Raw genomic sequence first — 25715 nt, 5'->3', positions numbered from 1 at the left:
TAAAGGTCCTTTTATGTAAAATTGTGGTGCACTTTACTGAGGCAGCATTTGGTAGAATATTTTTCCTTAATAATTTTGGTTAAATGTGTGTAGACAGAATTCAGTCCAAATCCCACATTTTAAAATGTGACTAGTTTTATACTCCAAGAACCTTACAACCTGTATTCCGCTGTTTTGCGTTGCCCAGATCGATCTCTGTTTCAAACACCAATAGGTACTCCAAATAAAGGACATAGGAGGAACAGGTCGTCTACAGAATTTGTACCACCAGACAAACCTCCAACCAAAACACAATGGACTCCAGATGACACTGAAGTTACCTGCATGGTCTGTAAAAACGAGCAATTCACCATGGTAAGATTGGTGATTCTTCTACTTTCACTATCGGTGCTGTAAAAAATAAATAAATAGATCCTAATTACAGGGACTGCTATACTGTTGTTGTAGTTAACACATGATGATATTTTGATTATCGAATGTACTTTTAGTCATATTCTATTAACAATTTCAAATTGAGTGAATTCTGTAGAATGGATACAACCATGTAAAATTGCAAGCAGCTATTAGACATGTATCTTTCATGCATGTCTGCACTTTATTTGATGAATCCAAAATGAGACTCCAGAGACTACTCTGGCAAAATAGGGTAAAAGAAGTGCAAGAGGTGCCAGTCAACATCCGTTCTGAACTTCAACAGAGCTTTGTAAAAATTATATTTGATGTGTAAAATAAAGACCTTTGGAACTAACAAAAAAGACACAGCATTCGTCAAGAAAAGGACAGTAAAACTACAATGAGCATGCGCCCAATAGCAAAATATTGAAATAAATGTGGAATATGTAACAATGTATTTTTCTTAGAATAAACTCTGCATTATTTTTGTCCTTTATTTAATACTTTTATTGACAATCGTCTGTAAATTAACATAAATGGTGGTCAGGCTTTACTGCCTTCATGGCAGCAATGCACAGCCCCATATTGGAGCCCTGCTGTTAATTACAGCCTTGTTTTGCAATAAATTTTCACCCTGAAAGAGTTACTTAAACTTAATGGGCACCGAAAATTAATGCTACGTGCTTCTTAATGTGCATCCCTGGACTTCCACTGTGATGATTATTATTATTGTTTATTTGTAAGGCGCCACAAGGTTTCCGCAGCGCCGTACAAAGTACGAACAGTAGACTATACAAGGTAAAACAGTACAGAACAATAAACACAAAGTACCAGTACTCCAGAAACTCCAGGCAGGCAAATATAGTAGAGACTGAGCGGAAGAACAGGTATGGAGACAGAAAGGAAGGGGGGCCCTGCTCATACGAGCTTACATCCTAAGGGAGGGTAAACAAATCAGGCACAGGCACATTTATTGCATCACTGTGATGATGCAATAAATGACTTCCTCAGTTGTTTCCCAGAATGGAGGGTTAAATTGCCCCTAGTCATGGAAGGGTTAAATATCGAAGGCAAAGTAGTAGTAAGTACATTCCCATGGAAGAAACCCAATGCCTGTATGGTGAAGACACCTAGCAGTGGCACCTGTAATAAAAAGGAGAAGGCCCCAATTAAGTGATTGTCTCATCACCAGATAAAAGCTGATGGTGTAAATATCCTTAAATATCCTGCTTATTAGACCTCTTGACTTTAAAGCTGAATAATGACCTCAAAATTAATCTTTAGTAATCTTTCCTTCTCTTGTGGTTATGTAGCACAGTAGAAATTTCATTGTACGTTAATTAGAATATATGTCTTCTAGTTTAACCGCAGACATCATTGCAGACGATGTGGGAGACTGGTCTGTAGTTCCTGCTCCATGAAGAAAATGGTAGTGGAAGGCTGCCGTGAAAACCCAGCACGCGTGTGTGATCAGTGTCACAACTATTTATTTTCAAAGTTAGTTTTCTATTTTATGAATGTTGTACTTGAATCTGTAAATAGTTTTTCTCATTTTGTAGTGGGAAAAACTGCAGTAAAATGTGAGTACTTAGCAATGAAAATAAATTAAAGCTTGAAACTATAAATTAATGATTATCACGATTACAGATTGTACAAATATAATTTTTCATGAAGTGAGCATTCTAAGGGGGGAATTCACTTGACCGCGGTACTCGCAAAAGTAATGCGATCTGCGCACTATTACTGTTCATATGGTAATTTTAACCCAGATTTCTGCTCGCGCCCCCGAGTGTTAAAATTATCGTACTAACTGTAATTATGTGCACCATTACCGTAGTAATGGTAATAGTGTGCAGGCCACGTTACTTTTGAGAGTAACGCGGCCAATTGAATTCCCCCCTAAATTTGTTTTCTCCTACTCCTTTCTTTCTTTATGCAGTATTGCATCAGTGATGTCCAGTTGCCTGTAGGAACATGCTTTTATAAAAAATGCTCTGCTACAAGAAGTGTTTACAGTTTTTGTATAAATTTAACAAAAGGTTTACCTCTTTCCATTTGGTTGCAAAATGTTGAGTGTTTCAATCAGCAGAGTTTGGCATTAAATGTTCCCAGTCTTACAACAACCATACCACATGGAAAATTAGTTGACTGTCTTTAGCCCTATTGATAGACTGTATTTGTAAATTAGCATTTTGTGGAAAAGCGGAACTCAAAGATTGTATCAATGGAACATCACACCTCTATAAATTGGACATGTTTTGTAGACAGCAATTGTGTTATTTATTTCAGCATCACAACAGAGGAAGACTTTGAACAAATGGAAGGTAATATATTTTTGTTTGTTTATATTGTGCCACTATATGAAACATAGAATATATTGATCATTCATACAGTCCCTGCCCCATTGGAGTTTTCAGTCTAATTTCCATGGGAGGTTTATTCCTGGGCACTTAAGTCATTGAAGCTCTGATCTAAAATCAGAAAATTTGCAATAGTGTATACTTCATTCATTGAGATGCAATTAATCTAATCAAGAGTGACAACCCGGAAGACGTATTCCACATGGAATCCAGCTTTGTTGTAAGATTGTCCAAAGTATTTACATTGTCAACTCTGGGTAAGTGCTTTTCATTGTTAAAAATAAATGAATTTATCACTTACTGTACACTATTGCATCTTTTCTGATTTTATATTAGAGCTTCAACCATTTATATTATAGTCTCTAAAATAAATCCTCATAACATATTAACACACAGGTCGACAGGAGGTAATCCAGCTCCATAGTCCTTTAACCAGGCCAGGTTGATTCTCTTGCGTGAATCAACCAATCTTCTTCTTTTTTTTGTTCTTTTTTTTTATTGAAAATAAAGGTCTTAATACAATGCACCAGGCTCTTTTTAGAAAATAAATATGCATTTTTTGTAAATTTTAGCATTGTAGAATTTACGTAGGACCTGGACATTAACTTTGAAATTAATCTTTGTGAACTGGGATTAAACAATTTCTATATTGTTTACTGCAGAAAAGCCAGGTGGGAACTTGGGTTTGTCTGAAGTCCTTAGATTGTCTAAAGCTGCTGAACTGCAGTGGTGGTTCACACTAAATGACGCTGAAAATGAAATGGAAAGAAGTGAGTTTTACTATGAACAGGTAATTATCTAATAGCAATGAATGAATGGCTCAATGTACTACTGCTGCTATAACATATTTATAATGTTCCTAGCATGTACTCATATGTTAATATAACCAATATTTGCAGTTATTTTATAAACCTGGCTTTACTTAACAATGTCATATTGATTTGTGCATGTTGTTTTAGATATAGATTTATTATTGTAAAATAGGAACAGATTATTCTAGTAATGTGGATTTCCTCATTAATAATCTGTTGCCTTTAAAAATGGTTAGTCCCTTCCAGTGTCTTGACTGGGGCCCATGAAATATTGTGTGCGACACCGAAGGGATGTGGTCAGCCCACAGAATAAAGATTATATTTTCTTTTGGTACTACTGTAGCTCCTCAGCGCTGCACCACTTTTTCCACTTACTGTTTTTTTCAAATCTTGCATTACCGGCCTTAAGTCTGACTAAGTCCTCACGCAGCTAGGCAGCAGGAGATTTGAAAACAAGTGGATGTAGTAGCTTTGCGCTGACAAGTTACATCTCTATCCCTACCTATTTCTCTTTATGTAGTTCCATGCTGCGTCACTTGATTTTGACTGTTATCTGTTACACCAACATTGTTTGTATTTTTGCTCAATTGATTTGTTTGCATCTTTAAGTAATATATATATCGGTATTGGGTTGTTCTTTTGTAATGTGCTTTCGATATGGTTTGAAAACAAAGCCTCCTGATATTTAGGGTTAGCAAGGTGGCTACAACTAATCAGTCAGACTTTTACGTAGAAGGTAGAAAGAGGCCTCACTACTGCATGCTGGCATTGAGTGCACATGTTGGGCCCACCGGGATCTCCTTGATTCCCAGGTGGCCCAGTCCGACCCTTGTCCCTTCTAACCTTATGTAGAGACAAGAAACCGAAACACCCCCCAGATAGTATATAGTGCAACTCCTCCTCTTCCCTAGTATCATCAACATCTTCTTACTAGCTGAGGATAGAGAAGACAGGTAGTGTATTTTTTGTTTTGTTTTGGGTTTTTTTTGTTTTTTTTCTTCTTCTTTTCTGTATGCTAGTGGGCTTAGTGTTGAAGTCCCGCAAATCCACCACAAGTTATAAGTCGGGGCTAGGGTTTGCTACCCTGGGGCAACTAGTTGCTACCTATGGTAGCACACGCAGTTCGACTCAGAATTTTCATCTGGGAATAGTGAGCGCCTACTTTTGGTGCTATGCGCATGCACACATACCACCGGCTTGTTCAAAGGGGGTGCCAAGATGGAGGACACTGCAGCCATAGCGGAGAGAGCCTTGGAACCGCAAGTGCCATTCCCTGCCCCTCTTAGACAGCACTGCTGGACACCGCTGAATTCTGCTGTATGGTTAAGCACCAAGAATTATTGTGGATCTCCTCAACACCAGGCGACGGAATACTGTTATTTTTTTAATTGCCAACAGGATGGAGCCTGAGTCCACCTTTAAACAGTGCAGAGCACCCATCCTAGCTAAGCCCCTATTTAAGTGTGAGTTTGCTTTCATTTTGGATTGGTGGTTTTGTTGGTTATTTAGTCAGTAAGTACTCTCCCTTCTCAGTACTCTTTCAGGTTTGTGGAGCCTGTGATAAACTATTTACGCATTGTGAAGGGTTTGTTTTGTTTGTTTTTGCAAGCAGTGGTTCCCAATCTTTTGCAGTTTGCGGCACCCTTAGAGTCTCCATAATTTTTTCAAGGCACCCCTCCAAAATAATTAGAGTCCCGTTTTATAAGTAGTTGGGTCAAAAAAACGTAATAAGTATTTAGATCAGGACAGAAATTACTTATTTAGTTGTATGCAAAAATAATACACATAAATCCAAGGGAAAAGTATATTTCTCTTTCATCCAGTCTGGGGGACACTGCTTACCATGGGTTGTGGAGGGGAGCTCGGGAGTTGGCACCTAGCTAGTTAACTTCAGCACTGCTAACAGACCCCTCCCCTCTACAATCCCCCTGCCTCTTCCTCTCAGTTTTTTCTAGGTGCCCAAAGGAGTTGGGCTGTAGATTTTTAACTAGTGAGATTATTAATTTTATTTAATTTTTTCAGATATTTAACTTTTAATTTTTAGTTTAGGCACTTTTCTTTTGACAGCAGACTTGGGAGTGTGTTCTATCATAGAGAGCACACTCCCAAAAGACCGCAGCATAGACCCTGCTCTGTTAGATGAGAGCCGAGGGCTCTCACTGACTGAGTTTTTTTGCAGGGTTTACATCAGAGTGACAAGCGGTCTCTCCGGACCGCTGTCACTCTCAGCCTCCCCGATAACCAGCGCTGCCACTGCAGGCATAGAGCGCCGGTTATCGGATAAAAAATGTCGGCAGCCATCTTGGATCCGCGGAGGAGAGAGAGGAGAACAGAAGGGGGAAATACCAAGATCCCCCCTCATACATAGGAGGGGGCATCGGGGTCCAACCGCTGCAGGAGACCTCAATCTTTTCAAGGTCTCCATTACTCTGCTAATTATTTTTTTTTTATTTTTTTTTATTTAAATAGAAGAATAAAGGGAAAAATTAAGACAGAATATCGGAAGAGGCGGGAGCTAAAATTATATAGAGCTCCCCTGCTCTTCAATTTATTGGCAGTATTCCAGTCTTCTGGAACTAAGAAGAAGCCCGGGAACAGAGACAGCCTTTTGGGAGCAGGCATCAGGACATCGCTGATGGACTTCTCTCCTGTGTTTGGCCTTTGGGCTAAGTATTTTATTTTTATTAAGCATTTATAAAAACTGTATATTGTTTACTGACAAAATGGGGCTATTAGGGGTAATATTATTGTACTCTACTTGCCTAAAATCACATTGTTTATTTAAAGAGACAAGTGCAACTTTTACTATAGATTAGTTGATCACTTGCTTTTTTTCTCTCTGTCTCCCTCAAGTCTGGTGTGCTTGGAGATTTTTTTTCTTTGTAAAATGTTAGATAAAGGAAAAGGTCCTATTGAAAAATATTTTACCTGTTTATAGAGGTAAGGTTAAATTACCATATATTACCATATGGCCAGAGGGACCCGTTGGCACTGTCTTCTGATTGCGAAGGGGGCCCCCCCATCTGCGCAAACACAGCAGATTTTAGCCTCTCTGTTGGAGGAACCGGCCTGGACGGCTTTACACAGTCAGTTCCCTCTTTACCCTAGCGTCTCACTAAATCTACTTAGTTAGTGACAAGCTCGGCAGCGTTTTCTTCTGTATTGCACAATGTTGTCACGACCGGGGGGGGGGTGTCCTGCTGCGGCTGCTTCTCCTGGGACGGCTATAGCAGGCCCTTCTTCTTTAATAACTGATCAGACCCCTGTCTTGGCAGAACCAGTAGGGTTCTCATCATTAATAAAGGGTTTAGACAGGCTAAACCAGTTACTGGTATCTCCATATTTGGGCCCTACTAAAAGAAAGCGGTTTAGATCCACTAATCCTTTTATGAAGAAGGGGAAGCAAATTTTGATCCTGACCAGGTTCATGTATCTAATCAGGAAGAAACTGCCAGATATCAGGCCATTGATTATTTGATATTAGCGGTGAGGCAGGCCTTGGACCTCCCAGAGGCAGAGGATCCTAGTCCTATAAACAGAAGTCTGGTTATTCGTTTTCCTCCTTTGGTGGAATGGAGAGTTATTGCTGAGGGAATAGAGAAAGAACCTGATTAAAAGTTTCTATACCAAAAAGATTCTCCTACGTAGATACATTACAAGAAGAGGATCTGGCTCGCTGTAAAGGAATCCCTAGGGTGGATACTCCTATAGCCCGTTAGCCCACCACACTATCCTGCTGGTCCCGGGCACTGCATCTATGCAGGACACCACTGACCGCAAAATTGATTATCAGCTAAAGTCTAATTTGGTAGCAGCGGGTTCTTCATTAAGACCCACATTTGGTTCACTAGAGCCATGGAAACATGGGCAGAGCAGCTGGCTGAGGCCTTGCAGTATTCAGAATTGCTTTCCTTAGCTTTACATTTAAAAGAGACATCTGGTTATCCTTATGAGGCAGCTCAGAACACAGCGTCTGTGTCTTCCTCTATTCAAGCTTCGGCAATTTCAGCAAGGAAAAACCTTATGGCTGAAATCCTGGGAGGCTGTTTCGGAATCTGGAAAATCCCTAGAACCCATTCCTTTTTCACCATCAGGTTTGTACGGGCCGGATTAAACCATTTCATACTCAGGCAAAGGGTGGCAAAGACACCTTTTTGCCAGTGAAAGTAGGCAGAGCCACCCCATGTGTTTCAGCTCCTTGAGGCAGTCCTTTCGGGGAACCTCCTTCCTAGGGGCCAGTCATCCAGGGACAGACAACTAACAAATTCTAGAGGCTTCTCAGACAGAGCTAGGTCCTAACATGGACAGCGTCCTCTCAGGACCCTGGGATTCGGGGCATTATAAGAAGGGGGTAAATGATAGATCTTTTGGGTCCTGTTCCACAAAGTTCTTGTAACCCCGCTACCCGAGATCCTCAGAGAACACAGGCAATATAGAGTTATCGCCTCTCTTCTTTCAGCAAGAAATTATTTGCAGAGTCCCAGAAAACCAGAAAGGGAAAGGTTTTATTCAAATATTTTCTTGTCAGGAAGCTTTACGGTTCCTTTTAACCCATCCTAAATATAAAGAAATTAAATGTGCACTTAACAGTGGACAAAATTCGGATGGAGTCCCTGAGGTCAGTAATATTTGGATTGCAAAGGAATTAGTTTACAGCTTCCATAGTCATAAAAGATGCATACTTTCATGTTCTTATCTGGAGCGGTCATCAGTCTCTCCTGAGATTCAGGGTGGGGACCTTCCACTATTAATTTTGGGCTCTTCCCTTCGGCCTCTCCAGGGTTCCAGGGGTTTTTATAAAGATCATGTCAGTTATTGCAACTTGTCTTCACTCAGTGGGAGTTCAGGTTGTGGTCTACTTAGACGATCTCACAAAATCCGCCTTGGAGGTTTGCTTGCAACAGCATTTGTCCCTCACCATAGCTTTCTTGAGAGCCATGGGTGGTTAATAAACTTAAACAAATCCCGGGTGGTTCTGAGCCAACGTATGATCTTCCTGGGATTCATAATGGACACCTAACAACAGAGGGTGTTTCTGCCAGAAGAGGAAATCAGGTCGGTTCAGAGGATAACATCTCATGTCTTGTCCTCTCCCACTCCTTCAATTCAGTTGTTCCATCTTCTAGGGAAGATGGTGGCCTCCTTCGGGACGATCCCCTTCGGTTGGGCTCATTCCCGGTATTTCAGTAAGACCTCTTGACAGAATGGTCGGGATCCCACCTACATTTGGACTGCCAGAAGACCTCTCTGTCTCCGAATGTGAGAAAGTTGCTTCAGGGGTGGCTGATTTCGGATCACAAGTCGGTGGGCAGGTCTTTTGCTCCATGGTCAGGGAGCATAGTCAACCCCGGATGCCAGCCTAAAAGGTTGGGGGGGTGGTAGCCCTTCACCTCAGGCTCCAGGGTCTTTGATCAGCCCAGGAGTCCTCCCTATCCATCAACACGTTAGAGTTGAAGGCAATTCCTTTGGGCTCTTGGGGGGGGGGGGGCAGTCCGACAATGCCACGGCTGCGGCATACGTCAACAAGCTATGAGGAACGAGAAGCATAGCTGCAACGCGGGTATCAGCTCAGATATTCGCTTGGCCGGAACAATATGTTCCAGCAATCTTGGCAGTGTTCATTCCAGGAAAAAAGAACTGGGAGGCCAATTATCTCAGTCACAATGCGATGATGCCAGGGGAAGGGTCCCTCCATCCGGAAGCTGTTCAGAGGGTGGGGTCTACCGGATATAGACCTCATGGCCTCCAGACACAACAAAAGGGTTCCCAGGTTTGGCGCAGGGGCAGGGAACCTTTGGCAGTAGCAGCGGACATAATGACCATGTCGGGGGACTTCAGGTTGAGATATCTCTTCCCCCCAATTCCCATGATTCCTCGAGTACTCAGCCGAGTGAGGCAGGGCGTTCTGCCGGTATTTCTGATAGCACCTGCAGGGCCGTGGCGAGTGTGGTACGCGGACATAATCTCTATGGCGGTAAAACCGAAAGCATCATCTCCCGTTGCGAGACGATCTTCTCCTTCAAGGTCCTTTTTCGTCACCAGGATTTACCTCGCCTGAATTTAACGGCATGGCTGTTGAAGCCAGGCTCTGGAGGGCTTAGGGGCTTCTTCCCTAGTGTAGTGAACCCTCTGCTACAAACTCATAAGCCTGTTTCGACTGGCATCTATCATCGCATTTGGCGAGCCTATATCAGATGGAGATGAAAATAGGTCTTGTCATACGTTCTCTTTTTTGGTCTTTTCCGACTTCTGGCCTTTCTTCAGGATGATCTTGAGGCAGGTCTCCGCTTAGGTTCCTTAAAAGTATAGGTATCTGCCCTTTCAGTTTCCTTCCACCTGAAGTTAGCGGATATGCCAGACATTAGAAGGTTTCTTCAGGGGGTCTTACAGATCCAGCCTCCTTACACTCCTCCTATAGCACTTTGGGATCTTATCCGGGTGCTTGATACGCTTACAAGGTCTTCTTTTGAACCAGGAAATTGTGGTTCTGGTCTTTCGGACAGCTTCTCAGTCTGATCAGGTGTATATGGAGAAATTAGATGTTTGTTAGGGTTCTCCGCATTTATGTTAAGAGAGCTTTCCAAAATTCGGAGTACCGATTTTCTGTTTGTCCTCTATTATCATAGATAATGCAGTGAATTGCGAGATGGATTAGGGTTACAATTACACAGGCTATATCAGGGCTAACCATCCTGTACTAGAGAGACTTACGGCCCATTCCACCAAATCGGTGGGGGCATTTTGGGCAGCGAGAAATGAGGCTTCTGCCGACCATCTGTGCAGACCAGCCACCTGGTCTTCTGTCCATACTTTTACAAAGTTATATCAGTTTAATGTATTTGCGTCTTTGGATGCAAATTTTGCCCGTACTGCTCTACGGGCCGGGCTTTCAGAGTGGTCCCACCCATTGGGGGCTGCTTTAGAACATCTCCATGGTAAGCAGTGTCCCCCAGACTGGATGAAAGAGAAAAGAGGATTTTTGTACTTGCGTTAAATCCATTTCTCTGATTCCGTCTGATCCCTCCCTTCTGCTTTACTTCTGTGTGCTCTTGGTTGATTGGCCTTTTCTCCTTGGGGCTTTTTAATTAACTGACAGGAAGAGGAAGAGGCAGGGGGATTGTAGAGGGGAGGGGTCTGTTAGCAGTGCTGAAGTTAACTAGCTAGGTGCCAACTCCCGAGCTCCCCTCCACAACCCATGGTAAGCAGTGTCCCCCAGACGGAATCAGAGAAACGGATTTAACAGAAGTACAAAAAGCCTCTTTTTTTTTTTTTTTTTTTCAATTATATTTCTGTCAAAGAATAATTTACAGCTAACTCACACTGTGCCCTCCTTCATCTTCACACAATCTGTGCCCTACTTCATCTCCACACAATCTGTGCCCTCCTTCATCTCCACACACTCTGTGCCCTCCTTCATCTCCACACACTCTGTGCCCCCTCTGCATCCACACACTCTGTGCCCCCTCTGTATCCTGTGTGCCAGGAAGAGAAAAATCAAAACAAAACTTACCAATTCGGTGGCGCCCGGGACCCGGCATCCTCCCCTCTCCTGCCGCTTGTCACTGAATGTTGGGCATCATCACGGCCAACATTCAGTGACAAGCGGCAAAAGAGAGGAGGATGCTGGGTCCTGGGTGCCGCCATATTGGTAAAAAAAAAAATTCACCCTCCTTTTTCTGGCTCTGGCACCCCTGGAAGCCAGGGTGCACACTTTGGGAACCGCTGGCCTAAAGGAAACAATCCCTAGCTCCCTGGTTAATTTAAAGAATTTGTTTATTGGATGATGGTGTCCTTTGTTACCAAGGAAGATTTATATGGAATGCATATGAGGAAGGGGTTAAGATCTCAAACAAGCATGGACTTAGATGAGTCCATACAAATTAGAATCTCTGGATGGTTATTCTGGAGAAATTAAGGACGATTTCAGATTATTTAACTTGGAGAATTTTGGCAACTCTTTTTTTTTTTTTTTTTTTAAATCAGATAGTTTTTTAATTAATTTTTAGTCACACATAACAAAAAAGTGACCATACAAAAACAATTAAACATTTAAACATACACCATAATTCGCTTTGAAGTGCTTCTCCGATACATCAACTATTTTCATACATAGTTATACATGGAACAAGCTAAATACAATAATTGCACCATTCAATATTTGGCCATTAATCTCATTCCAGTCATTAGGAACAGGACATTGGTGAGGCACAGTTTATAGCCTATACCATTTATGACTTTCTATCTACAGAAATAGACAATTAACAGAGTGATCCAATAATCAAACATTGCATATTAACAACATATTAATGCATAGATTACACTCCAACGCCCCCATATTGTACATTTCTATAATCCACATACTTTCCGTATATTTTGTAGCTTTTATTTTTTATTTATTTTGCACAGAACGAGTCTCCCCTCCCAGACACCCAGCCCCTCCCACCGTAGTTCAAGCTTCAATCCAGGAACACCAGATCGTTCGAACAAACTCTGTATTTAGATGTATACCACATAGACCAAAATTTGGGATATTTAGCTTTAGCATTTCTACTAGTATATACATATTTTTCATGTTGCACTGTATTATTAACCAGGGCTCTCCACTTATGAAGATCAGGTGCAAACCATGTCCGGGAAATCTCCACTTTAGCGGGTGTCATTAAATTGAAAATATAAACAGCTGGATATTTATCAATTAGATCTTCTAGCGATATCCCATAAAGACAGATTTTGGGATTCATATGGGGAGCCATTGGAATTGTATCAGTCACACATTTCCAGACCTTTACCCAGATAGCACCTACTACTGGACATTCCCATAACATATGCCAAAAATCTGCAGGGGAAAAACTACATTTTGGACAGGATGCATCATCTCTCCGACCCATACGGTGCAAACCGACTGGAGTCAGATAAACTCTGTGGAATATATATAAATGTATTTGTTGGTACCGGAGGCAGGTTGTAGCATTGCGAATAGATTTAAGCATGTGAATCCATTCCTCCTCCGTTAGCTGACCCAGATTCACCTTCCATTTCACGTTCACTGATTCTAAATCCCTAGGGGCCAAAGAACCATTAATTATTGAATAGAACTATGAAATAGTTTTATTTGTACCCACATTTAGTAAAAGGGTTTTAAGGGAAGATGTCTGAATTAAGGGAGTAGAGGTAGGAAATTGAGCGTTCAAGGAATGCCGAAGTTGTAGATAACGGTAAAATGCAGAATTAGGTATCCCCCTTTTCTGTGATAATTATGCAAAGGATTTCAATGCACCAGACTGATATAACTGTCCAATATTTACTATACCATATTTTTGCCAAATATTATACTCTCTCAGTTTCAAAGCTCCGGGAAGGAGAGATTATGCCATAAAGGAGTAAAAGGATCGTAACCTTCATTTCCCACTATATTTTGAGAAATACGCCAGATTTCAACAGCCTGTTTAACTATTGGGGCAATATTCCCATAGGCAGCAAGAGTGCACCACCTGAAGCATATGCTATAGCCAGAAAGCCCAACACATCCAGAGGAATCTGATCTCCCGCCCAATTAATCAAATGGGCAAGTTGTGCTGCATAATAATATATTCTCAAATTCGGAAGCGCTAATCCACCATCAGCCTTAGCTCTACACAAAATAGACATTCGGATACGTGTTCTACCTTCTCCCGAGGAAATAATTCTGTCTATTCTATTAAACACTGCTCGGGGGCGGTATATCGGAGAGTGCTGAAGAATTATAGGAATTTAGGCTGTATAACCATCTTGAAAAGTTGAATCCTTCCCATTACCGTAAGGGGAAGTCTTTTCCAAATATGTGATTTTACTTTAGAATATTCTATAACCGGATCTATATTAAGAGAAACAAATTCACTAGCCAAATTAGATATCCAGACACCAAGATACTTAAACCTTTTGGTCCATTTAAGAAAGTGGCTAGACCTATCCTCAGAGGGAATTACACCATGGAGGGGAAATATATAAGATTTATCCCAGTTGAGCAATAGGTCTGAAAATTTTCCAAATGTATTAACCACCTCCAGTAGGCAGTTCAACGAGGAATCAGAGTCTGACAAAAACAGTAACATGTCGTCAGCATAAAGAGCTATATAATCACAAACCTCTCCAATTGGGAGCCCAACAATTAACGGATGGTCCCTAATCAAGCAGGCAAGGGGTTTTATGGCCAACGCAAATAATATTGGAGACAGGGGACAGCCTTGCCTGGTTCCTCGCCCCAAGCTAAAAGAGGGAGATGTGTAGCCATTTACAGAAACTCTTGTTGTTGGTTCCGAATAAAATAGCTGTATCCATTTAATAAACTCCACCCCCAACCCAAATCTATGCAGTACCTCCCAAAGATACCCCCACTCGACCGAGTCGAAGGCCTTGGCAGCATCCAAGGACACCACCACTGCCCCCTCCTCGGCCACATGGGGCAACTGAATGTGAGTATAGAGACGTCTTAGATTTGAAACGATGGATTTACCGGGCATAAAGCCCGTTTGATCAGGGTGAATTATTTCGGAAATAACTAATTTAAGCCTAGAGGCAAGTATCTTGGCCAGTATCTTAACATCGGTGCATAGTAAAGAAATAGGTCTATGTGACTCAGGATAAAGGGGATCCTTTCCAGGTTTCGGCAAGACCATTATTAGCGCCGCTGACATAGATGGAGGCAATGAGCCCAGTTCAAATGGACCATTATACAAATCTAGCAACTGGGGAATTAAAAAAGTCTTTAAACTTTTTATATAGCTCTATAGGGAGGCCATCAATTCCCTGTGCCTTATGACCAGGGAACGAGGATATAGCAGACTCTATTTCCTCCACCGTAATAGGCGCATTCAAAAGAGATGCAGAGTCCTGAGAAAAACAAGGACGTTTAATAGAGTCCAAGTAACCCGACAGCTGAGTCTGAGAATATTTGGCTCTTGAGGTATAAGCTTCTTCATAGTATTGATAAAAAGTATCAACGATTTTGCCACCTCTAAAAAAAATTTTTCTTTTTGACTATTATAAATTGCTGAGATTACTCTACTGGACTGTTGATCCCTTGCAAGGCAAGCCAAGTAGCTTCCACCCATATCCGCCTCTGAGTATTGCCTGTGTTGGGAAAATCAGAGCCGACATTTAGTTTTATCTAGGAGATAATCTCTCCATTCTATCTGAGCCCTTAACCAGTGTAGACGATCAGGGGTATGTGAGCTTATATATAAACATTCCAAATCTCTACAACGCTGTTACAAATCAGACTCTCTTTTCCTGTTGGAATTCTTGATTTCAGCAATACTTTTAATTAGGGTTCCCCTCAAGAAGGCCTTGAATGTTTCCCAAAGAATATTCATATGCGTTGACCCTTTGTCAGTAAAAAACCCTTCCCAAGGAACTGTAAGGCTTACTCCCGTACCCATCGTATTCAGCCAGCATGGGTGTAGCTTCCAAAATCTTACTCCTCTATCACTTGACAAGTCTATACCAACAAGGACCGGGGAATGGTCTGAGATACCTCTGGACAAATATTCTATCGAAGTTACATATGGGGACAAGGAAGGTAAGATCACATCTAACCTGGAAAAGGTGTTATAGCTAGTTGAATGACATGAAAATTGCTGTTTATTAGGATTTCTGCATCTCCATACATCTACCAGACCTATTTCTTCTACTACCCGAGAGAAAGGGGTGGGACCACCTTGTAATGATACACCTGACTCCCGCCATCTATCTAAACCTGCGTGTAGAACATTATTAAAATCTCCCAGACATACCACTGGGGTAGCCGGAGATAGCACCATGAATGAGGAGGCTTTACACAAAACATCATTATTATATGGCGGTGGAATATATATTGCCAAAATAATAAGTGGGGAAAAGTTAACAATTGCCCTTAGGAACACATATCTACCATAGGGATCAATTTCCACATGCTCTAAAGTAAAGGTCAAGGATTTCCTTACCAGTATAGATATTCCTCTAGAGTTGGCAGTGTACGTTAAGTGATAAGTCCATCCTACCCACTGACGCTTTAAGGCTAAAACTTTGCTGACGTAGAGATGTGTCTCGGCCAAACATATTATATCTACATTATATTTTCGAAGCTGATTTAACACCAGGGAGCGTTTGATCTTTTCATTCAATCCCCTAACATTCCATGTCTGTAGTCTGAGCCCTTCCCCTCCAGATCTACTTACAGCCATTTACAATCATACTTCTTTGGAAAACATCGGATATATATCAAACGGACGGAGCACTTAGCTGGAAGGAAGATAATGGAGACCCGCCCTGCGCATACCAAGGCAAAAACAATTTCCTGAGTTATAGGCAAATGTAAAAACATTGTGGTATAAACAATACAAAAGTACATTTGTAACAATTTAACTCCCCAACCCCCACTCCGTATACCCCTTTTCCTGAAACTAAGGTACACTTTTACCCTAAACAAGCTCTATAAACTAGAACGAACTTGGGAGCTATACAAACTTGGCTATAAATAGCACAAAACTTTTAGAAAAAGTAATAGCTGGCCCTCCACTGCCAAACCTGTAAGGCAAAATCACGGACTTCAACATATACAATTAAGGCACGTTTATTTCTCTCTCGCGGAAGACCGTCCAGCCATGTCATCGCCTCCCGTGGTGAAACGAAGAAATTAAATCTGCCCTGTGCCTCCACCCTGAGCCTGGCCGGGAACATCATTGAGTACGGCAGTCCAAGATCTCTCAGCTTCTGTTTAACTGCGGAAAACTGAGCTCTGGATTTCTGGACGTCCAGTGCAAAGTCCGGAAACACAGACATTGGTGCCATTATATTTCAAAGAGCCTTTTTGACGAATGAATCGAAGGACTGCATCTCTATCTCTGAAGTGAAGGAGCTTTGCAATAAATGTCCTGGATGGTGCCCCAGGTGGAGGAGCTTGAAATGGTATGCGGTGCGCTCTCTCCACTGCAAACTGGGGTGAAAAGGCATCTTTACCAAACTGCTCAAGCATCTACTTCTCTAAAAATTGCTCTAGGGCCGATCTCTCTGCCCGCTCCAGCAGGCCCACAAAACGGAGATTGCTTCTCCTCAAGCGGCCCACCATATCCACCAACTTGGTTTACTTTCACTGGTGCAGATGCATCTTCCAGAGTAGAAATGCGATTTTCAGTTTCACCCACCTTTTCACGTTTTTTCTGCAATTCGTGCCTCAGCAAAGAAATATCAGCTTGGACTTCGCCAATCTTATCTGTCACTCTTTTTTCCAAAGCTGTAATGGCAGATAACACTTGTTGGATAGAAGATGAGTCGGCACGATCCTGCTGGGTGGTATCAGAAGGGGGTTGAGCACCAGTCGGGGGGGTTTGCACTTCCCCTGACAAGGAGGAAGATGATTGACGGGCAAAGCGCTCAAGCCTGGTAGCAGGTGTTTGCCCATACTTTCCCATATTTCAGATTGGCAGTAGGACGTTTTTATGTAAGAGAAGCACCCTGCAGTATCCAGCTAGAATATTCCAAAACTTATTAAAATATTATTCCACAAAGTATTCTGGAAAATGCCACGTCGGTATTCTACAGAGACGCTATTTGCAGAGATATTGCAGGATGTGCACCTTATATTATCGGGCTTTGTTATTACTTCAAAGTGTCAATGATGCAAGATTTTGGCAAGCAGTTATATTTCTGCGAATTTTGCAAAACTGTAGAGCGAATCAGATCAAACAAGCATCCATTAGCATCCTCAGCATACACAGCAGGGTAATAAAATGGCGGTCACTCCACCACAGGAGCCCGCGAAATGCTTCCTTTTTAAGGCTTTTTGCTCTTTGGTGACAAGCTAGATGCCATGATTCAAAAAAAAAGTGTCTGGTGGTAAATCCAACCATCTGCCTCAAGATTGTTATGCACGTTTTGTCGCTATCCAATAACGATTGTCGAACACCGATTTGTGTTTCCAATGCACAAAGATATTTATTATCCAAAAGTAGCAGAATAATTCAAGCTAAATAAAATAAGTACAGCCGTTACTTATCGCAGGCGCCCTGGATCCAGTGAACAGTCATTCAGGTCTAAAGTCTGTGGTCAAAGAAGACTGCTCATTAGATCAAGAGCCCCTGCTTATATGCAGTCGGAAATACAGTAAAACAATGCAGATGATGTGGCTTGCTTCTATTGGTCCAGGTTTCAGGAAGGTCCAGGATGTTGCAGATCATAGGCCAGTTCAAACCAAAATATCCAAAGTTGGGGGTCATCTCTCCAGGGGATGTGCTCCGACTTTCCCGCCAAGAATCCAGTTTCCACTAGTCTATTAGCATTTTATAGTCCGTATCACTTTAAATATTTATTCGCTAACTAGAGTATGCAATGTGCGATCTCTTCGGCGAAAGAACCGGACAACTGCTGATGAATAGGGGATTAAAATGATACCAGAAATTACACATTTCCTATAACCTGAACCTTATGTTTTACTAACATGCATATAACTTATAATATTAAACATAAATACTACTATATTTTGACATAAATAACTGTGTTGCAACTACAATTAATGTGTACTAATTACAAATGTGTGTGTTTGTGCGAACGTGTGTAAAAGTCTAAAAACTGTTATTGCCACGTGTTCTGGCTGGATACGCCCTTCCACGCCGTAGCGTGCTCTACGCATATTTTCAGACAGACAACCAAGTTTGCTCAATATTAATTGAGATGACTTTATCCAATTTGCTGACTTCGACAAGATCATAGAGCTTCCTCTTCATGTTGCCAGGATTTTGAAGATGCAAGAAGCTACAAATCTGGAAGACCATACACTAGGCAAAGTGTAGATCTAGAGTTGAGGAGAAGGAAAGGGGGTTGTTTAGACACGATGCACTACTCACTCCACCCTAACTGGGTAATTGAATAGTATTGGGGAGTTGATGAGAATAATATAGAACTTAACCTTTATTGTAAAGTAATTAAAATACCCATTAAAATTACAGCGAAATATAACAACAAAGAAGTGTACGTATGATAAAAACTGAAAGCACCCAGATTGTCTCTCTATCACATATATTATGGGAATTAAGTAATGAGATGATCGAATATCACTTTACATACAAGGTGGTTATGTATATATACCTCACTACATAAATATATGCCCTTAATTTGTATGCTTGAGCAGCTTCGATCCACGTCTTGGATCTCAATAGCCTACTGTGCACAATAAGCAGTTAGGCATAGTAAACCACAGGAGCCCGGAATCTATACCCCATACTGTAAATGATGTTACATTGGCTATTTAAGTGCCTGCATAAATGTAGCAGGTAACGTATGTATAAACAAGGACAAGGAGCGTTATAACTGGAGAAAATTTGCATAAGATATAAAATGTCCAATATCAAGAATGAAAGATATTATTTAATTAATATAAATAACGCTAAGCAGAGCTAGTGATACTAAAACTTCTGCAGAAAAATGAGCACCATTGTAATTGATCAGATCTTAGTCGGATTATATATTTCTATTGTGGCACTAATCATTTGCTCAAAAATTGAGATTTAAAGCTGTGTATATCTAAAGATAGATTGATCGTTGGGAAGACAAAATTGACTCTTGCCAGGATATCACTAATTTGAGTATTGACAATTCCTCTACTTGATTACAAGAGTCTAGTTAAATGTCTGATTACACAGCTAGTGATATAATCCTTGTTGCCAGAATATAGGCACTACTGAGGTTAACAATTGCTATATATTATACCGCTTTCATACTGCCGCCCCGGCAATATCCCGGGTTTTTCAAGCCGGGTTTTTGTCGGGGCTCGGAGCGTCCCAGCTCAGAAACACCATTCATACTGCACCTCGGACCCGGGAATTTTCCGGGTTGACCCCATTCATACTGCACAAGTCTGTGCCCTGGCAATTTGTGGGAGTCATCACCAGAGCAGTTTTCATTGGCTGAAAAATGGTCATGTCATTGAAAGGTGCTGGAGCATATTGAAGGGAGCCTGTGCTAAGCAGTATAACGGATCAGCAGCTTAGAACAACTCTTTTTTGTGTTATTTCAACACGGTTTTTTTATTGTCCTTTACTGCCTATTTTATTACTCCTGAAGGTGTTAATAACAGTTTGTAACCCATTTCCATTATCTGACAGAACAGGATCCTATTATTTTACCATTTTCCATTTGTAATAATATCCAGCCTCTCACACTATTAAGTAATGGATATGTAGCTGTCAATATGTGTAGTTACTAGGCAGCAAGTATTGTCACAGCAAGCATAAAGTAACACTGCTAAAAATCCTCTTTTCTCAACATTTGTAAACATTGTCCAATCAGCTTGTTTTCTGTAAAACCCGGGTTGCACCATTCATAGTGCAGGCAACCCGGGTCCGACCCGGGAATTACCCCTCGATAAATCCCGGGTTGAAGACCCGGGTTTATAGACTTGTACCATTCATACTGCACCATAGCTCGCCCCGGGAAAAACCCGGGATTTTGGTGCAGTATGAATGGGGTATTAGTAGATCATTATAAGAAAGTGTAGTCCATCTTTAAAATAAAACAAAGATTATGACTATCTATTGAAGCGTACGTGTTAGCAATGATTTACTGAACGCTAATGGAGCATATGTAACATCTTATCCGATTGTCGGCAAAATATATTTCTGATAGATATTCACCCCAACTAGTAATTTTGGTTAGAATGTTAATATTTGGGTATCCGGGCTCATTCTAAATACTGCTGCTCTTAAAATAACTTAGACATTATTCGGGTGCAATCAGTGAAACAGACGCGCGTTTCGCTGATTAGCTCCCTGCCGTGAAAAAGGGGTTTGTCGTGAAAAAGCTACTCCAGTAAAATTGTGAGCATTACACCTCAGTCTGCAGAAAGCTCGAGTGATCTCTCTGGTTCCTTTTAGCCCAGATGCGTGCACAGTTTTATTAGAGTTTTTAATAGTCATGGGGTTTTCAATCATTTCTGGATTAAAGGCAGCTCAATCACTTTGTACGTGCAAAGCACTATGGTATGTAGTTCATAAATTCTGTTCTCACTGCTGTAGGTGAAGGGGATTTTCTGGCATCCATAGATCTTCAGGATGCCTGTATTCATATTCCAGTTGCAGTTCACTGGTGATTCCTCAGGCTCCTTGATTTGGGATAGCACTCTCAGTTCACTTGTCTTGCAAATCCCTGAGGGTTTTCACCAAGCTGTTAATTGCCCATGGGGCATAATTGTGGAAACAAGTAGTCACACGATCTGCCTTATCTAAGCAACATCCTAATGACAGGGAGGTCAGAGCACATTTGTCTGACTCAGGACAGCTCCAGTAATTTCTGTAGGTATGCTGGATTGTAAACATGGCTGTCGCCTTGTCATCTCGGCAAATAAAATTCCTAGGCGTTCAGACAGACATCGTGTAAGACAGGGTTTCTTTAACAAAAAACATGTGTCAAGGTCCAGTTTTTGGCATGCTGGCTACAGATTCAACAGCTGGTTCTGATATGAAATTGTAGTCTGGGAATGTTCTCCACAATAAGTATTCCCTCTTGGCCGAGGTGTTGCATGCAAGCTTTGTTACTTACTCGCTCAGTGGGATCACTAGCAAACCTCTTTGAACCAAGCCATTCCATTAATAAGGATTACCAAGAAATCTCTCAGGTGATGACAGGATTCAAAATGAAAAGAACACATAGTGTCTCTTTCGAAACTGGAATAGACAATACTCACAACTGACTCCAGTGCCACAGGCTGGGGGCCCATCTGCTATCAAAAGAGGCACATGGTGTATGATCACAGAGCAAACGGAGGCTACATTCAAATGTTTTGGAAATTAGGACCGTCTGAAAGACTTCCACATTTACATCCTCTCTTGCAAGACAAACATCTCAGAATATTCTTAGACAGGACTGTAGTTACCTTTATACACTTTCAAGGAGCAATACTATGATGACAGAAGAATCGTGCCTTGGGCAGAGAGCTGTCTATGGTCTCACTCGATTCTTCGTGTTATAGGCAAGAAGAATGTAATAGCTGATTATCTCAGTGAGAAGTCAGATTCTTTCTCTGCATCAAGAAATCTTTTAACTACTGAAAAGTTTGGTCTTCCTCGGTTAGATTTCATAACAGTTCAGAGCACCAAAGAGTTCCAGGAACAGATGAGTTAGACGCCCTGTCATTTCCAGGGGACTTTCAACTAGGATATTTTCTCTCCTTTTCCTCTCCTTGCTTGTACCCTAAAGAAGATCAGAAAAAGAAAAAGGTGGATATCCTAGCAATCCTTCTGTTCTGGCTAAGGCTCCTGATTTGCAGTAGCTTCAGAGATGCTCCTAGAACAACCTTGACCTCTACCTCTTTTGCCATCCCCTTCAACAAGGCCCAATTCTTCATTCAAATCTGGAGGAGCCAACATTTGATAGCATGGAGATTGAACAGCCAATGTTGAGACACAAGAGAGTCTCAGACAAAGTGATTGAAATACTTTAGGTGAGGAAATAGATCTCTTCTGTAGTATATTATTAAATTTGGAAGACGTTTATCTTGATGACCTTCGCATAGATCTTGCTCTTTCATCCTTGATATTACAGGTATCTGCACTTAGTGATTTTTGGACACTAAATTAGGTTGCTGATTTATGCTTTTTATTTTCTGCAAGCAGTGAAAATAATTTGTCCTCGTATATTGTCATTTTGTGGCACCCTGGAGTCTCAATTTAGTCCTGATGACTTTGGTGTCTGATCCTTTTGAGACATTGCAAGAAGTTTATCTGAGGTGGCTTACACTTAAGGTTGTGTTTCTTATGGTAATTACTTCTGCTTGTAGATTTGGAGAGGTTTTATTGTGTAAAGAGCCCTTTCTGAATGTCTATACGGATAAAGTGGTATTGGTTTAATCCAGCCTGCTTGCCTAAAGTGGTGTCCACCTTCCACATTAATAAAGAGATTATACTCCCATCTCTCTGTTCGCAACCAGCTGATGACATGAAAGGACGTTACACCTATTGGATTTAGAGCAATCTCTTTCTGTTTATCTAGAACGGAGGGATTTAGGAAGACAGGTGCTTGGAAAGGATATGCTTCATCCAAACAGACCATATTGAATTGGATTAGAGAAGTCGTATAGTCGTATAAGATGAGCAGATGTATGGTGTCAGATTCTTAAAGCTCACTCAAGAGGAGCAGTAGCAACTCCTTGGGTACATAGGGCTCAGACTCAAAGGCTGCAGGGTGGTCATCTATTCATTCCTTCCCCAGACATTATCTGCTGGACCTATTATTCTCTGTTGATTTCCAGTTTGGCAGACAAATTCTTCTCACAGCTATGTAATAACATTTTTCTTATGCAGCATACCCAAGTGATCTGATTTTGGAACCCTCCCTATTATTTTTGCTTGGGTACATGACATTAGTAAGGCTGCCATTGAGGATTGATGAGGAAAGAAGCAAATTATATTTACTGTTAATTACTTTTCCCTGAAATACTCAACTGCAAATGTATACTACCTGGGGGTTTCTGTATCCTGTCTCTATCTAAGATTATAAGAAACTAACCATTGTTAATGCTACCAGTGAATAATTTGAGGAAAATGAATAATATGTCATCGTCAATAAAAGGACACTATTATTTTCTAACATTGCCATTTAAAACAATTGCAGCGCTACTCTAGTATGTGAGACATCAAGGGCTTATGATGTGTAATTCCTGTTTGGCTAATCACTAAATATAGTAAATAAATAAAAATAGGGTGCATTAATAATTTAGTACTATAAATATAATTAATATGCAAATAAGAAAGCTGCATGCCACAGGTAAACATTATAGAGAAGAGGGGATAGCTGTGAGAAGAGCCAAGGATACTAGTACACAATGCGGGAAGGGATAAATACTATGTAAAAATAAATAAAATATCACAACATCAATAAAGGGGGAGGTAATGCCGTAATTCCTGGGCCTGAACCACCTCCACATCCATGAATGCTGTGCTGCACAGTTACACCAGGAGCACACATTACTGGAGAGTAAGGGGGGTGAAGCAGAAATACAGTAGATGGGAGACAAGATTGTCATATAGTGTTCAGTCCAGTGTAATTTTCCTGAAACTGTCTGTTTATTCTTACTCGGTGGAGTGGGAGAAAGGAAGAGTGAGAAATCTGTCCCCCTTTCAGCCCCCCCTCCCCCGCCCCCTCTCTTGGGGGGTATATTCGCTATACTGTAGGTTTGCAAAAGTGGAGATGTTGCCTATAGCAACCAATCCGATTCGAACTGTCATTTTGTAGAATGTACTAAATAAATGATAGCTAGAATCTGATTGGTTGCTATAGGCAACTTCTACACTTTTTCAGTTTAGTAAACATACCCCTTGGTGTTGGGCAAAGCATGACTGAAGTAATGAAGACAGGTAATGTGTCTAAAACACCTACGATATCCTTGTCGGGGGGACATTTAACCCCAGTGTTCTTTTGTGTGGTACATGATTACTAGAACGTAATAATTGACATTATACTACTACATATGTATGCGCAAATCGAGTTGGTACATTTCAGTTTTATATTTCAGTAAGCGAAAAAATATTTGTTCAACCTAAACATAGATATAAACTGTTGCTTTCTTTGAATGGTTATGTGTGTGATTTAAATTATTTAATTACATGATAACTGGACATTTGTAATGTGTTGTGTGTGTGCTTTTATTTGTACTTTGTTTCTTTATGTATTACTTCTCATGCATTGAAAAGATAATCTATTCAAGAACATCCATAATAAACAGTCTCCTTCTAAAATGGCTGTTCATGGACAAGTTTTTTTCCCTGTCAGCCATAATTTACATGTACATTTCTTGATTATGCTCTGCAGGCCCCAAGTGCATCACTATGCTCTGCCATCCTTAACTTGCACTCTAAAAGTGATGAATGTGGCTACCAGTTGATTGAGCGCTGCTGCCTTTTATCAAAAGGTTTGACTAACCCCGAGATGGACAGTCGACTTCTTCTGGATATCATGAAAAGTTTGCTGTTCAGTGCCAAGATGATCTTTGTCAAAGCAGCAAGGAGTCACGACCTTGCATTGTGTGACAGGCAAGTAGTTTATCACTGACTCAATGATCATTATTACAAACCAGAAGTCCCAATGTAATGGATTTTTTCCTTTTTTTTTTGTATCAGTTATAGCAGCAAGGTTGATTTACTGAAGATTTTAGTTGCAGCCTCCTACCAGGACATCCCCTCTCTTGATGAGATGGTTAGACCAGCAGCTGTAATTCGATTAAGAAATCAACTCTTGGAAGCAGAGTACTACAATTTAGCAATAGAGGTACACTGCGAATATATCCGAGTGTCCAGTGAATGATCCCTACCCTAATCATAATTTACTTTGAGTTCAATAATTCCAGCATTTTTTCCCTTAAGGGCTTGTTCAAACATAGAGCTAGAAATATAGATAGATTGCTTAAAAACTAACATGCCTAAGATCAATTAAAATGATTCATATGCTTTAGGAAATATACCTTAATGAATATAGCTAAGGAAAGACTGCAGAAATACTTTTAAATTCAGATAGGGTAGGTAGGGTTTATGCACTGTGCAGCTTTTTACAACACACAAAGCATGAAGTCACATTTTTGGCCTTAGTTTGCATTATTGAGGTTTAGAATTGCTCTTCTATGACTAGCGGGAAACTAATTTATTGTACCGTCACGGGAATTGTGCAGTTGATAAAGCCAGTTGAGCAGCACTCTACACCTGTTAGATCTGTGTATCATGGGTACTTTACAAGTAGAGTATATTGCAGTCAAATAAACCCTGCACATATGCATGAAGGGCTTAAAATCAGAATTTTAGTTAAAGCATAATTGTGGTGATTGTTTAGTTGTTACATTAAACAAGCTTTTAGTAGTTGTACAGTCCAATAAAAAATGTACATTACATTTAACGTTTGCCTGTCACCTGCTCCCAGCCATTTTGTGAGTTGATATAATATTCATTAGAACGTAGCTTGTCAATTCACTAGAAACTAGTACCTCATGAATGTTTCAGCCAGTGCCCTATTGAGGTAATTGGTTCCTAGCAAAGTTAATAGGCTGCATACTGGTTCAGTCTGCAATATGGGTGGCTCCGCTCTCTGTAGGTAACTGGTTCTCTTTGACATGGTGGAACAATTATAAAGAGACGCTAACAATAATTTAAAGCAAAGA

The 25715-nt window shown here is 40.9% G+C and overlaps 1 protein-coding gene across 6 annotated transcripts in view; it reads left to right on the top strand.

Annotated features, from left to right (window-relative positions):
- ZFYVE26 (zinc finger FYVE-type containing 26) overlaps positions 1-25715 on the top strand; it is a 229724-nt gene that overhangs the window by 154384 nt on the left and 49625 nt on the right. For 4 of the 6 annotated variants that reach the window (XR_012680192.1, XM_075192465.1, XM_075192461.1 and 1 more), the window contains 6 exons: positions 188-354; positions 1754-1890; positions 2683-2717; positions 3416-3543; positions 24380-24600; positions 24688-24835. Coding sequence is in view for 5 of the 6 variants with exons in the window: in XM_075192465.1 (XP_075048566.1) it covers positions 188-354; positions 1754-1890; positions 2683-2717; positions 3416-3543; positions 24380-24600; positions 24688-24835 (836 nt within the window). In the remaining variant the exon portion in view is untranslated. The remainder of the gene's footprint in view (positions 1-187; positions 355-1753; positions 1891-2682; positions 2718-3415; positions 3544-24379; positions 24601-24687; positions 24836-25715) is intronic. The other 2 variants (XM_075192463.1, XM_075192462.1) reach the window with 1 other exon arrangement.

The sequence above is a fragment of the Mixophyes fleayi genome, chromosome 12 (assembly GCF_038048845.1).
Source record: "Mixophyes fleayi isolate aMixFle1 chromosome 12, aMixFle1.hap1, whole genome shotgun sequence".
In the NCBI taxonomy this organism is placed as follows: Eukaryota; Metazoa; Chordata; class Amphibia; order Anura; family Limnodynastidae; genus Mixophyes; species Mixophyes fleayi.
Note: the sequence above shows the minus strand (reverse complement) of the source record. Positions and strands in the feature narration are given on the sequence as shown.